Source organism: Erinaceus europaeus, chromosome 19 (assembly GCF_950295315.1).
Source record: "Erinaceus europaeus chromosome 19, mEriEur2.1, whole genome shotgun sequence".
Lineage (NCBI taxonomy): Eukaryota > Metazoa > Chordata > Mammalia > Eulipotyphla > Erinaceidae > Erinaceus > Erinaceus europaeus.
In genome coordinates this window covers 1,799,378-1,814,377 of record NC_080180.1, presented here as the reverse complement: position 1 = coordinate 1,814,377, position 15,000 = coordinate 1,799,378, and the positions used below count along the sequence as shown (strand labels likewise).

At 52.9% G+C, this 15,000-nt stretch overlaps 1 protein-coding gene across 8 annotated transcripts in view; it reads right to left on the bottom strand.

Annotated features, from left to right (window-relative positions):
• Window positions 1–15,000, bottom strand: part of RPS6KC1 (ribosomal protein S6 kinase C1) — a 237,226-nt gene that overhangs the window by 12,140 nt on the left and 210,086 nt on the right. For all 8 annotated transcript variants that reach the window (XM_060178417.1, XM_060178418.1, XM_060178412.1 and 5 more), the window contains one exon: window positions 2,829–2,910. In XM_060178417.1, coding sequence (XP_060034400.1) covers window positions 2,829–2,910 — 82 coding nt within the window. The remainder of the gene's footprint in view (window positions 1–2,828; window positions 2,911–15,000) is intronic.

The following is a 15,000-nucleotide window of genomic DNA, read 5'->3' as shown; positions in this document are numbered from 1 at the left end:
ACACCCCAACGTCCACTGAACCCCTAAGTTAAAAAAAAATCTGCTGGACAGCCCAGATACCAGTCCTGTTCCTCCAAAGCCATGATAAGCTTCACAAATATTTAACAAAATGAATTAATTTCTGTGGAGATCTGCACATATTTGAGAAAGTTGAACCAATTTAATAAATCCTGTCCTAGTTTATTAAGCGCTGGATTAGGGCGAGGCTTCTGTCAAACAGTAAATACGTAAAGAAAATATTTGTCTGTGCATGTTATGTGCACTCCATCCTGGCCTCTGCTTGGTCTGGAGAAGGGTCAGCGGTGCTGTGACGTGTGCCTGTCCGCTGGGCTGGGCTGGGGACGGAGAGCCGGCCGGCACGGTCATGTCTCCACTCCATCCATTGGGGATGACTTCCTGGACCAGAAGACAGACAGACAGACACACAGGCAGACAGAGCACCCAAACAGACTTCCAGAGCAGAGCAAGGATTGGGGGAGCCAGAGAAGGGACGCCTCACCCTATGTTATAAACGGCAAGGGACCTGGTGACAGCTCCAGAGACCTGGTTTCCGACAGGGTCCTGACACCACGTCAATCCCTCCTTCAAGACTCGGCTGGGACTCCCGGCCCGGCCCGTCCTGTGTGAGGTCTCCCTTGTGTGTCTCCACCTCCAGGATAAGCTGGTGCCAGTCCCCAACCTAAGGGCACCTGATGTGTCCCGGGCGGCAGCCAGCTGGAGCGGTGGGTGAGCGACCCTGCACTCCCCCCCCCACACACACACACACCGTGTTAGCGCACTCTGCCAACACCTCACTCAGGCCCACACTTACTTTCCTCCCTGAACACACACACACAGATCTCAACAGGCTTATTCTGCACAGACCGAGTTAATTAAAGACCTAGGTGTGAAAGAACAAATCTCCGTGATTTCAGAATAAAAACAAAAGAGCGTCTTTCTGAGTTCCGTTTGGTCTAATTGACTGCTGTTCCCTCTGCGGCTGTTAATTGCCTGTTCCGTGCCGGGGGTTTCATGTTTTGGTTTTGTTTAATACATTTTCTTAACAGCGTCTCTGCCAACAAAAACTCTATATCCAGAATACGTGAATAACTCCTGCAGATGAATAAGAACTAAACAGCCCAGGGGGAGCCGGATCAGACAATCAGCAAACAAGAAAATGGCCTAAGTGCAGGAGAAGGGTTCTGGCACCACAGCGCGTGTGGAGAGGCGGCTAGGAAGAAGGAAGCAGAAAAAGGCCAACCCCTCAGACACGGTCGTCCGAGTCTTCTCAACTGACAAGAGTTGGAGATGTGCTCACACTGCCACTTGTGCAGGGAAACCACAGCCCGTGAGCTGACACAACCAGCTGGGAAGCAGCGACGTGGGAAGATCTAGCTAGTACAAGTGCGAACGGGATCCAGGGTCCTACGGCAGAGAAACTTTCTGAGAGCTTGTTTGGAGGTTCTAGCAGGGGGAGAGGAGCGCAGCTACTCGTGTACCCTCCACCAAAGACCCGTCCGTTCATCCGTCTCTATTCAGGGAAGGCTGTCCTCTTCGATGGAGCGCGCAGCTGCGGGAGGGACGCACATGGGGCGATGAGGGAGGAAGGGGACACCCGCCTAGCCGGCCAGATCAGCCGAACCCACCCTGGCGATCATGGGGTGGCAGATGTCGAAGCCAGATGACCTCACATCCAAGCAGAGAAACTTTCTGAAACAAGCCGGCAAAGCACCCAGCTTTCTTCCTAACAACAACAACAACAACAACAAACAAAACTAAGAAATGATTCAGTGGTCTGGGAGGTGGCGCAGTGGATAAAGCAACGGACTCTCAAGCATGAGGTCCCGAGTTCAATCCCCAGAAGCACATGTGCCAGAGTGATGTCTGGTTCTCTCTCCCTCTTGCTCTTTCTATCCCTATCTTTCTCATTAATAAATAAAATCTTTAAAAAGAAAGAAATGGGGGTCAGGTGGTCGCACACCTGTTTAAGTGCACACATTACAGTGCACAAGGACCCAGGTTCAAGCCCCTGGTCCCCACCTGCAGGGGGAAAGCTTCCTGAGTGGTGAAGCAGGGCTGCAGGTGTCTCTCTGTCTCTCTCCCTATCTCCCTCTCCTCTTCCAATTTCTCTCTCTCTATCCAATAATAATAAAAAATATTTTTAAAAAGAAGAAAGAAATGATTCAAATGCCTACCACTGGGGGACGGATCTAAAGTCTGTGGCATATCCATGGGCAGGGTGTCTTATGTGATCGAGTAATTGCACCTCTGTGTAATTCACACGGACTGGTCTGATAAGAACAATCCATCCCCCTTTTTGTTTGTAAACTTTCTTTGTAAATTTTAGTTATTTATTACTGGATAGCGACAGAGAGAAAATGAGAGAGGAGGGGGAGATAGGGAGAGAGACAACTGCAGTTCTACCTCACCATTGGTGAAGCTTTCCCCCTGCAGGTAGGGACTGGGGGCTTGAACCTGGGTCATTCTGCACAGTAAATGGAGGAAAGTCTAGACGGAATATACACCAAAACATGGTGTTTTCTTCAAGAGTAATCAGAAAGAATTGGACGAGAGAGAGAGAGAAACACAGGGGATTTAGACTTTCTGGTGTTAGGCTGCTTTTTAACAAAAACCTAGCACACTCCAAGAAAATGTTTGTACAAGGCATGATCTGATACGGAACGGTTACCCAGAATATAGGAGGAACACTTAAAAGCCAATGCCAAGAGAACCAGCAACTCGGTTAAGATTCAGCCAAAGCCTCCAGGGACAGACAGACATGCCAGCCAAGGACATCCAGATAGCTAGACACCCGCAAACACCAACAAGAATGAGACATCACTACGCACCTGTCAGAAGGACCAAGATCCAAGGTACTGGCGCCATCCGGTGCGGGCATGGGTGTGGAGCCACCAGAACTCTCGTCCGCGTCTGGAGGGACAAAGCAAGATGGCACGGTTTGACAGCTTCTCTTCGGAGCAAACGCACTTTCACTTAAGGATCCAGCCATTGGACTCCTTGGTTAGGACCCAGATAAGCTGAGGACACGTTGACAGAGAAACCTACACCTGGTGCTTCTAGCAGCTTCTGTCCACGACTCTCCAACTGGGGCAACCAAGAAGCCCTCCGGTAGGTGGAAACCTGTGTCTCTCAGGCGGCCGAGTGCCGCCCGCCCGGGTCTGCTCAGCCAGAAGGGGACGTGGAGGAAGCCAGTCTGCACCGGCTTCAGGCTGTGGGCTTCCAACTGCCCCACGTTCTGGAAAAGGCGTCACTGTGCCGTGCCGGCAGTGGAAAGACCTGGGGTCCAGAGCCAGGCGGTGGCGCACCTGGTTGAACGCTCACATGACAGTGTGCAAGGAAGGACCCAGGTTCAAGCCCCTGGTCCCCACCTGCACGAGTGGTGAAGCAGGGCTGTAGGTGTCTCTCTCCCTCTTTATCTCCCCTCCCCCCTCTCGATTTCACTCTGTCTCTATCCAATAATGTATAAATAAATTAACAAATAAATAAATAAATATTTTTAAAAGGACCTGGGGTTCCCAGAGATTGGTTTAAGGGGAGACTCGGGGGGCTGCCCTGTAAGACCCCGTAGGCTGAGGGACGTTCAGGACAGAGTAACTGATCTGGGACCCATGAGCTCTGAACCTTCCTGTGGGGGGAGCACACGCATAACACCCAGGATCTCTGTCTCTCCTTCCCTCTCTCTTTCCCTTTGTCCAGCAGAAAGAGAGAGAGAAAGGAAGAAAGAAAGAAAGGAAGAAAGAAAGAAAGACAGAGAGAGAGAGAGAGAGAAAGAAAGAAAGAAAGAAAGAAAGAAAGAAAGAAAGAGAGAAAGAAAGGAAGAAAGAAAGAGTGAGCCACTGGGAGCAGTGGATTCCTAGTGCCAGCCCCAAGGCCTAGTGATAACTTCTTGTGGCAGGAGGGGGGGGCGGTTCATAAATAAATAAATAAGGACTACACGGTGGCTCGCTGGCAGACACGCACATCACCAAGTGTGAGGACCCAGGTTCCAGCCCCTGGTCCCCAGCTGCAGGGGAAGTTCCATGAGCAGTGCTGCAGGTGTGTCTTTTTTTCCCTCCCTCTCCACCCCACACCCCTGTCTCTCTCTTCCTCTCTGTCTCTCACTCTCTAGTGAATAAAATAACAACTGCTGGGAATGACGGAGTCATGCAGGCTCAGAAGCCCCAACAGCCCAGTGACGAGACAAGACGTGTGCACCACGGGGAGAAGCGGACTGCAGGACAGAACCAAGCTGGGGCGTCTCCCCCACAGGCTTCAAGGCAGAGCCACTCCAGCTCACGGGCAAGGTGCCCAGAGTCCCTGGGTCTTACCATGAGGGGTGGGGACAAGGGCGAGTCCAGGTCCGGGTCCCCAGGGGGGGGCAGGGTATCTGCCGAGGACACTGGGAGCGTGAGCGGTGAGGCAGTGCAGAGCCGGTGCTCCCCCGAGGGCCCCGCGTCCCCACGGAGCAGGGACCCAGCCTGTACCCTCACCGGGTTCCCGACCCGTAGACACCTCTCCCCACCCTCCCCACAGCACAGAGGATTGGAGGGTGGCCCCAAATGACAGCGGCCCGGAGGGGGGAGGTGGTGTCAGGGGCCTTGGTGACTGTGCCAAGGGGGACGTGGGGACAGAGAGGAGAGAGCTGGAGAGACCGGTGTCCAACTTCATCCTGACAGCAAACCAAAGTGACCTTTTGCTTTGTGACTCTCAATCCCAAGGCACCAGCCCCCCAGCTGTGATCTGTCCGGGAGCCCATAACAGGCATCTTCTCATCCATCCGGGTCCCTGCTTAGATGCCAGGGTCCGAGAGGCTCTTCCAACAATCTGCATTTGCAGACATGCGTGCATGTGTGCTCAGCTCCGGTCACCGAGGGGACAGCAGGGGACAGGAGCGCCAGGAAGACAGTGCCGCCCAATGACTCCAGGACTCGGCCTCTCGGCACCCAGGCAGAGGCAGACCCCCGAAAGCCCTCACAGCCGCCTGGCAAAGTGGGTCCCAGTCTGCTGCCTCCCTACAGCTTCAGAGGGTCTGCATGGACACACACCCCCATATCGTTCTCCTGGCTGGCCTGCAAGACAGAGCCTGTGCCCCCCTCATCCTGGGCCTGGGCTGACGGCCCCTGCTCTCTGCTCGGGTAGACCCCAGACCGAGCTAACAGAGACGCCCCAGGAGGTCCTGCTCCACCTGCTCCAGCCCAGCAACAGCCTGGAAGGGCCAGGTCTCTCTCGGCCTGGGGTGCAGGGGCAGGGGGAGTGCTGGAGCCTTCAGGAAGGGCCGGGGTGCCCCTGGGGGCTTACGCCCCCACCCTCCACTAGAGCCCACCCCACTCTCTGTGTCCATGGGGGTGTCTCCCCACTCCCTGCTGACGGGTCCCCAAAAGCTGCAGGCCTATCACCTTGAGGGGTCACCTCGTCATCCTGAGGGGCTGGGGGTCCCCATGTCATCCTGAGGGGCTGGGGGTCCCCACATCACCCTGAGAGGCTGGGGGTCCCTACGTCATCCCGAGGGGCTGGGGATCCCCGCGTCATCCCGAGGGGCTGGGGGTCCCTGCATCATCCTGAGGGGCTGGGGGTCCCCATGAAATCCTGAGGGGCTGGGGGTCCCTGCGTCATCCTGAGGGGTTGGGGAGTCCCCGCGTCATCCTGTGGGGCTGGGGTCTCTCAGTTGCTGGGCCATCCTCTTAGACATTCAGGTGATACACAAGGGACATGCAATGTGGACCTGTCCAGCCCCCCGTTGGTGTCCCCTCTGTCAGCCTCCGTCACTGCCCCTCCCTTAGAGGCCACTGGCTCTGCTCCCGGGACCTGCTGCAAGGAACAGTGACCAGCCTGAGCCATGGCCTTCCAGGAGAGATAGCACTGCTGGGGGGGGGGGAAGAGGAAGAAGAAAAAGAGGAGGAGGAACACAGAGGAGGAGAAGGAGTAGAAAGAAGGGGCCAGGTGCTGGTGCACATGTCACAGTGCACAAGGACCCGGGTTCGAGCCCCTGGACCCTACCTGCAGGGGGAAAGCTTCACAGGTGGTGGAGCAGGGCTGCAGGTGTCTCTCTGTCTCTCTCCCTCTCTGTCTCCCCCTGTCCTCTTGATTTCTGGCTGTCTCTATCCAATCCGTAAATAAAGATAATGAAATATTTTTTTAAAAAAAAGAAGAGGAGGCTGAGGAAGAGAAGGAGGATCAGGAGGGCTCCATGCCTAGACCATCAGAAGCCGTCAGGGGCAGCGGTCAGACTGGGCCACGTCCAGCTCAGCGGCCCTGGCGGGGCTCACAGGAGCGTCCCAAGCTTCTGAGTCCTCCCCAAGGACAGGGTCTCGGTCACTGCTTGCTGACCGGCCCGGGCCCCAGGACAAAGCACCCTGTAGACACCAGTGTCTGCACACACAGCCAGGCGACCCGGAGCTGACCGATGACCGCGGCACCCCTGACCAGCGTCCCGCAGCCTAGGGCCCGGTGGCCTGAGGATCGATCGTCCGAGGTGCCTCAGTGCTGCCCTGTCCGGGTCCCGCCAGGCCGGGGAGGAGAAAGGTTAATCTGTCCTATTAGTCCCAATTGTCACAGGAATTTTGCCGAACAATACAGTTCATTAAATGCTAGTCTAACAATTATGTTCGCCATAATAGGGATTGTTCAGACGGATATGATCTGAATAGTTGTGAATTATTAATTTAAACACTAATTTAATTAGCAATTGGTTTCAATTGTGTCTCTCACACCCCACCCCACCCTCCCACCCCCTGCGCCCCTGGAACAGTGAGTTCTGTGTAAGAGCCTCTGGGGGGAGGGGGGCACTGAGCAGCTAAGAAGCTTCAGGTACCCCCACCTCAGCCCCCAGGTCCTGACCCCCCCCAAACAACAGAACCAAGCCCCCTGCTTCCCTGTAGCTGAAAGCCTGAGCCTGAGCCGGGCCGGCAGAGGGAGCGCTGAGGGCCAGGCTCTTAGCCTCTGGGCCCGGGACACGGGGGAGCCAATCCCAAGAGGGGACAAGGCATCACCCTGAAGGGGAGACCGACAGGGAAGAGCCGATGTCTATGGTTTTCTGCTCTCTGCTTCTGTGTTTATTTTTGGCTTATTTGTCCGTTTGTTTACTGGGAGGCTCGTGGTCTATAGCCTGGTCGTTGGCACATGGGCACAACTTCTCGTCTCCCCAAGACAGGTGCCTGAAAAGCACTCTCACCTCAGAGCAGGTCGCCGGTAATTGCCAGAACCTGAAAGCCCCGCCCTGTTCCCTGAACTCTTCCATCTTGGGCAAGCAGGAGTCTTCAGTTACTCGAATCCAACAATAAACCAGTGGGACTACATCAAATTAAAAGGCTTCTGCGGGAGTCGGGCGGTAGCGCAGTGGGTTAAGCACAGGTGGCGCGAAGCACAAGGACCGGCGTAAGGATCCCGGTTCGAGCCCCCGGCTCCCCACCTGCAGGGGAGTCGCTTCACAGGCAGTGAAGCAGGTCTGCAGGTGTCTGTCTTTCTCTCCCCCTCTCTGTCTTCCCCTCCTCTCTCCATTTCTCTCTGTCCTATCCAACAACAATGACATCAGTAACAACAACAATAATAACTACAACAATAAAAACAATGAGGGCAGCAAAAGGGAATGAATAAATAAATAAATATATAATTTTTTTTAAAAAAAGGCTTCTGCACAGCAAAGAGTCAGCACCCCAATACAGAGACTCCGTATGGCATGGCACACATCGTGAGGCCACACCTCGGACAAAAGATGAATGACCGAAATATATAACAGCTCACCAAACTCAGCAACAACAACAACAACAACAACAAAAAGGACTCCATCCAAAAGTGAGGGAGACGATATGAACAGGATACTCACCAAAGAAGAGATCCAAAAGGCCAATGGACATATGAGGGGAAAAAATTGCTCCAAGTCACTGATTGTCAGAGAAACACCATGAGATAAAAAAATAAAAACCATGAGATGCCACTTCAGTCCTGTGACAACAGTCACACATCAGAAAGGACAGTAGCAAGCAGTGCTGGAGGGGTTTGGGGAGGGGGGCAGAGGAAGCCTTTTCCATTGCCGGCAGGTGCGTCAATTCTCCCGGAACTGGGGGGGGGGGGTTGTGCATTCCCCCAGGGGGTCGATGGTTTCTTTCTCTTCCTCCCTTGTCCACCGGCCTCATCCCTAGCTGGCTTGGCCCCAGGCCTTGAGCCATCAAAGACCATGACCTACATTCCTAGAGCAAACACGTGTACCCAAGAGAGCAGGGGCACTGCGGACTCTGGGTCTGAGTCGCCTCACACTCAGCCGTCTTGGGGCTGATGAAACTTTGCCTGGGGGGTGCAGGCCTTGTAGAGCACATGACCTACATTAAAAGTTGTCTGGAGAGATGAATTCTTGGTCCCCGAAAATATGTAGTCTCGGGAGTCGGGCAGTAGCACATCGGGTTAAGCGCACGAAACGCAAGGACCGGCTTAAAGATCCCGGTTCGAGCCCCCGGCTCCCCACCTGCAGGGGAGTCGCTTCCCAGGCGGTGAAGCAGGTCTGCAGGTGTCTGTCTTTCTCTCCCCCTCTCTGTCTTCTCCTCCTCTTTCCATTTCTCTCTGTCCTATCCAACAACAACAACAATAACAATAACAATAACTACAACAATAAAACAACAAGGGCAACAAAAGGGAAAATAAATATTAAAAAAAATTAGGAAAAAAACAAAGAATCAAAAAGAGTAGGCGACATCACTTCCTGCTTCGACTGGGGGTCAAGTTCAGCCTTCGACCGGGGGTCAAGTTCAGCCCGTACAACACTGGTGCTGAGACACCTTCCCCTGTCCCCCTGAGTCTGTCCCCCTCCTCCTAGCTGAGAAAGTCTGCCTGGGCTGGGGAGACGGCATAATAGTTACACAAATTACTCTGAGGGCTCTGAGGGTCCAGGCTCAGTCTCCAGCTGAGAAGTGCCCTGGTTAGTGCCTGTGTGTCTGCCTCTGTCTCTCTCTCTCACTGAAATAAAATAGAATAACTATTTTTAAAAGTCTGTCCGGGAGTCGGACGGTAGCACAGCAGGTTAAGCGCTCATGGTGTAAAACACAAGGACCGGCGTAAGGATCCCGGTTCGAGCCCCCGGCTCCCCACCTGCAGGGGAGTCGCTTCACAGGCAGTGAAGCAGGTCTGCAGGTGTCTGCCTTTCTCTCCCCCTCTCTGTCTTCCCCTCCTCTCTCCATTTCTCTCTGTCCTATCCAACAACGAATGACATCAACAACAACAATAATAACCACAACAAGGCTACAACAACAAGGACAACAAAATGAGCAGTCAGTCACAGCCAGGCCATCACAAGGGTCAGCAAGAATGGGGGGAACAAAAAACCCAGCCTTTGCAATGAGAGAAGGTCTGTCTCTTGAGCAGATGGGGCTGAGGAAACTGGATACCCACATGCAAAAAAGTGACACCATCCACCAAGGGCAAATCCACATGGATTCAGGGTCTAGATATCAGACCAAAAGCTCTAAAATTTATAGGAGAAATGTCGGTGAAGCTTTGCAGGACCTTCCCATCAAAGAATTTTTTATTTGTATTTGGAGACTCAACCCCCTGGGCATCGGAAATGGAAACCAGAGTAAATAAACGAGATTCTCTGAAATTAAAGAGCCTCTACAACACATCAAGAGCAAATTACACCGGGAGGACCAGGCAGCCCAGTCAGTGGGGGGAGATATTTGCACATCACACATCAGACAAGCGACCAGATATCAAACGCATATCCAGAGTTGGTGCAGGTCTACAAAAGAAGCAAAAATAAACCGATTAAAAAAAAAAGTGGACCAGAGAACTAAACAGTCTTCATTTTTTTTCAGATGTTTATATATATATTTTGCCTCCAGGGTTATTGCTCAGTGCCTGCACCACGAATCCACTGCTCCTGGAGGCCATTCTCTCCCCCCCCTTTGATGCCCTTGTTGTAGCCTTGTTGTGGTTATCATTGTTGTTATTGATGTCGTCATTGTTGTACAGGACAGAGAGAAATGGAGAGAAGAGGAGAAGACAGAGACGGGGAGAGAAAGACAGACACCTGCAGACCTGCTTCACCGCCTGGGAAGCGACTCCCCTGCAGGTGGGGAGCCGGGGGCTCGAACCGGGATCCTTACGCCGGTCCTTGCGCTTTACGCCACCTGTGCTTAACACCGCCCAACCCCCTTATATATTTTCCCCTTATATTTTTTTAAATTTTTTATTTATTAAAAGTAAACATTGACAAAACCATAGGATAAGAATAAACAGTTTTCTAAAAGAAGGGATACACACGGCCCAGACACACGAGGAAATGCTCCATGTCACTCACCACTAGAGAAACGCAAGTTGCAGCCACACTGAGATCCCACCTCACACCTGAGAGAAGGGCTCCCACCAACACGCCAGGAAGCCACAGGCGTGGGAGAGGCTGTGGAGAAGAGGGACCCTGCTCCACGGCTGGGGAAACGCAGACCGGGCAGCCCCTCTGGGAGACAGTGTGGACAGCCCGAGACAAGTAAACACGGAATCACTTACGGCCCAGCAAGCCCACTCAGGCATTTCTCCAGTGGACGCGCAAACACTCATCAGAAGGGACGCGTGCAGCCTGTGCTCACGGCCGCATTTTCACAACAGCCAGAGAGTGGACGCAGCCTAGATGCCCGTCAGCAGATGACTGGCTAGAGACATCAGGGGACAGATAGTCCATGGAATACTACTCTGCCATCAAAAAGATGATACTGTGTCCTTTGGGACAAAATGAATGGGACTGGAGGTGATGATGTTTAGTGAAATAAGGGAAGAGATGATGACCAGATGACAATGACCAGAAGACAATGACCAGATGGCTTCACTCAGGTGTGGAATCCAGAGATCTGATTCACATAAACTTTCCCAAAAAAAAAAAAATTAATCTCAGCAATACAGAAGCAAGTAAGCTGTAAGACTTTGCAAGCACTCTGGTGGTGATGTTTGGGAGGTGGGAAGGTGGGCACATGGAACTCTGCTGGTGGGTGTGCTGTGGGACTTGACTCTGTAATCCTACAGTCTTTTAACAAGCTATTAATAACAAAAAAATTACTTTCTAAAAAAGGACAAAGGGGTGTGGGAAGTGTACAGGATAGGTCACCTGCTCTTCCTTCATCCATAAATTGCAAGGAAAATACAGACACCCTCCCCCTCCTCAATAAAAGAGAAGGAACAATAAAAGTAGGACGAAGAAATGAAATGACTGAAAGAGAGACTTTGGGGGCCAAATGCTTCCAGTGCAGTGGAAGCCTCTGTCTGCTCCCCCTCCAACAGACCAGCCTAAAGGTCTGGCCAAAGGGCCACGGAGATGGCTCAGTGGTTAGAGCGCTGGGCCCCAGTTCAGCCTCTGATAACACATATGCCACAGCTGAGCTGTGCTCTGGTCTTTCTCACAGAAAAAGAAAAAAAGATTTTTTTTTATCTTTTAAAATAATATTGGGCAAGAATTAGGAGAATCAGAATAGGAACTGGACATCTGATGATATTTGGGAATCATTTTTAAACAGCGGCGTCGTTTGTCTTTGGTTGTGAATACTTTATTTTTAATGGCAGAGATACAAAGGGGACCAAGTGGCGGTGCCCCATGTTAAGCGCACATAGCACGAAGCGCAAGGACCCATGCAAGGATCCGAGTTTGAGTCCCCGGCTCCCCACCCGCAGGGGGGATGCTTCAGAAGCAGTGAAGCTGGTCTGCAGGTGTCTCTCTTTCTCTTTCCTTCTCTATCTCCCCTTCTCTCTCAATTTCTCTTTGTCCTGTCCAAGAGCATGGAAAAAATGGCCACAGGAGCAGTGGACTTGTAGTGCTGGCACTGAGCCCCAGCAATAACACTGGAGGCAAGAGAGAGAGAGAGAGAGAGAGAGAGAGAGAGAGAGAGAGAGACGGAAATAACTACACACAGAGAAAGAGAGAGAGAGAGAAAGAGAGGAAAGAGAGAGAGAGAGAGAGAAGAGAGGGATCAGAGCCCTGCTCAGCTCTGGCTGATGGTGGTGCAGGGCACTGAACCTGGCACCTCAGAGCTCCAGGCAGGACAGTCTTCGGTGTGATCACTCTGATGTCTCCCCAGCCCATTTTTGTCTTGTTTTTTCATCCAGGAGTTTTTGTTGTTTGCAGATACATATCCTGACAGGCTCAGAGGTGAAGCCCCACGCAGGGGTCCTCAGGCAGGCCCAGCCACAGCACGGGGACAGCTGCCCCTTGGAACTCCTCAACTTCAAAGTGAGTCCTCAGCCAGGAGGCAGGAGGCAGGAGGCACAGGGTGTGAGGATAAAGGACACACAGCCAGAGGCTCTGCGACAGAACACACCGTTTCAAGAGAAAAACAATGACAAAGTCCTAAGGTTGTTCGTGCCGTTTTGATTTTTTTTTAATAGAAATGTGTTGATAATTTGATTTTATCTTTTCACTTGAATCAAATGATCCTCCAGGACAATAACTTCTGAGACAGTTGGCACTGCCTACCTGGCAGAGCTGCTCCGGCCTGACAAAGGGTGTGAGGCTGTGCCCCCAGCCTGGCTGGCTGGGCGCTAGAGACGGAGCCTGGACCTGGGTGGCCTGTCCCTGTGGCTCTCGTGAAGGACTGAGGAGCAAAGAGACACCCGGAGGACGGGAGGGGCTGAAAGCCATGAGGAAGGAGGACGGCCATGAGGAAAGGGGGGGGTCACCTCTTGAGACCTGTCCCCCGACGCCCCCCCCCCCCAGCTGGCCCTGCCTCCTGGAGCTCCCTCAGGTGCTGCCGGGCTGCTTGAAAGGGTTTGGTTTGCTGACCCTTTGTTCCAGACCATTCCCCCGAGTGTCCACACAGAATCCCTCAGAGAAGTCAGGTGTCTGGAACTTTTCCCTTTCAGCTGGGAATTCAGGTAGAAAGTCAATTTTCTGTAATTGCTGGCGGTGGCACGATTCCCGGGAGGCGGGTGATTGGACGGTGTTCCCGCCAAAGCTCACACTGACTGTCCTGGGCGCTGGAATCCAGACCCACTTGGGAGTGTCCCTCCACAGGGTCCTGGGCTCCATTTCCTCCTCCTGCCCATGTGGGCAGAGCTGGACACCTATGCAGAGGCCTGGAGGAGATTCTGCTGCCCAGTGGGAGCTGGCTGCTCTCTCTTTCTCTCTCTCTCTCTTTCTCTCTCTCTCTCTCTCTCTCTCTCTCACACACACACACACACACACACACACACACACGCTAACAGCTCACACATTCACACACTGCACACGCTCACACAGGCACATACACACATGCTCACACACTCACACATACTATAAAACTTATCTACTGTATCAAGGGTAGACAGCATAATGGTTATGCAAAGAGACTCTCATGCCTGAGGCTCCAAAGTCCCAGGTTCAATCCTCTGTACCACCATAAACTGGAGCTGATCAGTGCTCTGGTAGAAGAAAAAAAAAGACTTATCTACTTAATATAATAATGATAATACTGAGTGTCACCCATTAACAGCTCTTGTTTAAAATGACAGTGATCAAAACAACAAGGGTAACAAAAAGGGAATAAATAAATAAAATTAAAATAAAAAAAAGACTAAAAAAAATTAATAAAATAAAATGACAGTGATACCCTGCCCCACTAGGGAAAGACAGACACAGGCTGGGGGTGTGGATCCACCTGCCAACACCCATGTTCAGCAGAGAAGCAATGACAGAAGCCAGAACTCCCACCTTCTGCTCCCCAAAAAGCATTTTGGTCCAGACTCCCAGAAGAATAAAGAACAGGGAAGCTTCCAATGGAGGGGATGGGACATGGAGCTCTGGTGGTGGGAACTGTGTGGAATTGTACCTGTTATCCTATGGTCTTGTTGATCATTATTAAATCAATAAAAAATAAACAAAATGACAGCGATTAGCACTAGGGTGGGGGAGTGAGAAATGAAGTAAAAACCCTCAGTTTAATTCTGGGTGTCCTGGCCATCTCCCAGCAAGCTCCCCACACAGATCCGAGCGGGTTCCTGGGACGAGAGCAGGAGAGACGCGGCCCTGGGAGGCACCAGCTGCCGTGCGAACGCCTCTTCCAGAGGAGGGAAATGCTCCCAGACGCTGAGACGGGGACACAGCTTGGAAACAGACCTCGGTGCCCCAGGGTTCTACAGTTCCTCAGTTCGGGGGTGCATGTGGAACGGGGGCCACCCTGGCATGACGGCCCTCAGAATTCACACAAACCCAGCAGTCATGCAGCGGACACGCAGGTGAAGATGAAAATGGCCTTGCCGGGCGGGGTGGGCAGAGGTGGTGATGGGGGGACTGGTCACTGGGTGGGGGCATGTTGGAGCAATGGACCCCCATGTGGACCTGTACCCCAAGCTCAAGATCTGTGAGATTCTCCCACGCACCCACCCCCCCAGGCGCTGGCCACCTGCCCTCTGACCAGGTGGGGGTGCGGCGTGCAAGGACTCGGCCGGGCACTCCAGTGAGCTAACGTGTGATGGCAGGAGGTCCCTGGCAGGGCTGTCAGCTGCCCACGCCCCGCCGGCCACCCCGAGGCCGCAGTCAAAGTGGATCAGGGCTGGAGGAGGGTACCGGGTCAGCCAGCTGGGGCTGGGGCTGGGCCGGGTCCCTGGGGCTCTGAGGCAGACAGCTGGCAGTGGGTCACTCAGACCTTGAGAACTGTCCTGCCCTCCCCTCACGGATCAGGGGGCCCTCAGCAGCCCCCCTCTTAAGAGTCATTTATCCAGTCTGTGTGCGGCCGAGTTGAGAGAGAGAGAGACAGATTCCAGGGGCATTTTCCTGAAAGGCCAGTGCCGGCCTTTGACTCCTTTCCTGGGCATCCACTCTTAGATGATGGCCACAGCTTTAAAGAAATCACAGGACCGGGTGGTGGCGCACCAGGTTGAGTGCACATGTGACTATGCGCAAGGATCCGGGTTCGAGCCCCCGGTCCCCACCTGCAGGATAAAAACTTTGTGAGTGGTGAAGCCGTGTTGCAGGGGTCTCTCTGTCTCTCCTTCTCTATCACCCCCTTCCCTCTAGATTTCTGGTGGTCTCTATCCAATAAATAAGATAGAAATAATTTTTTAAAAAGAAAGAAATCA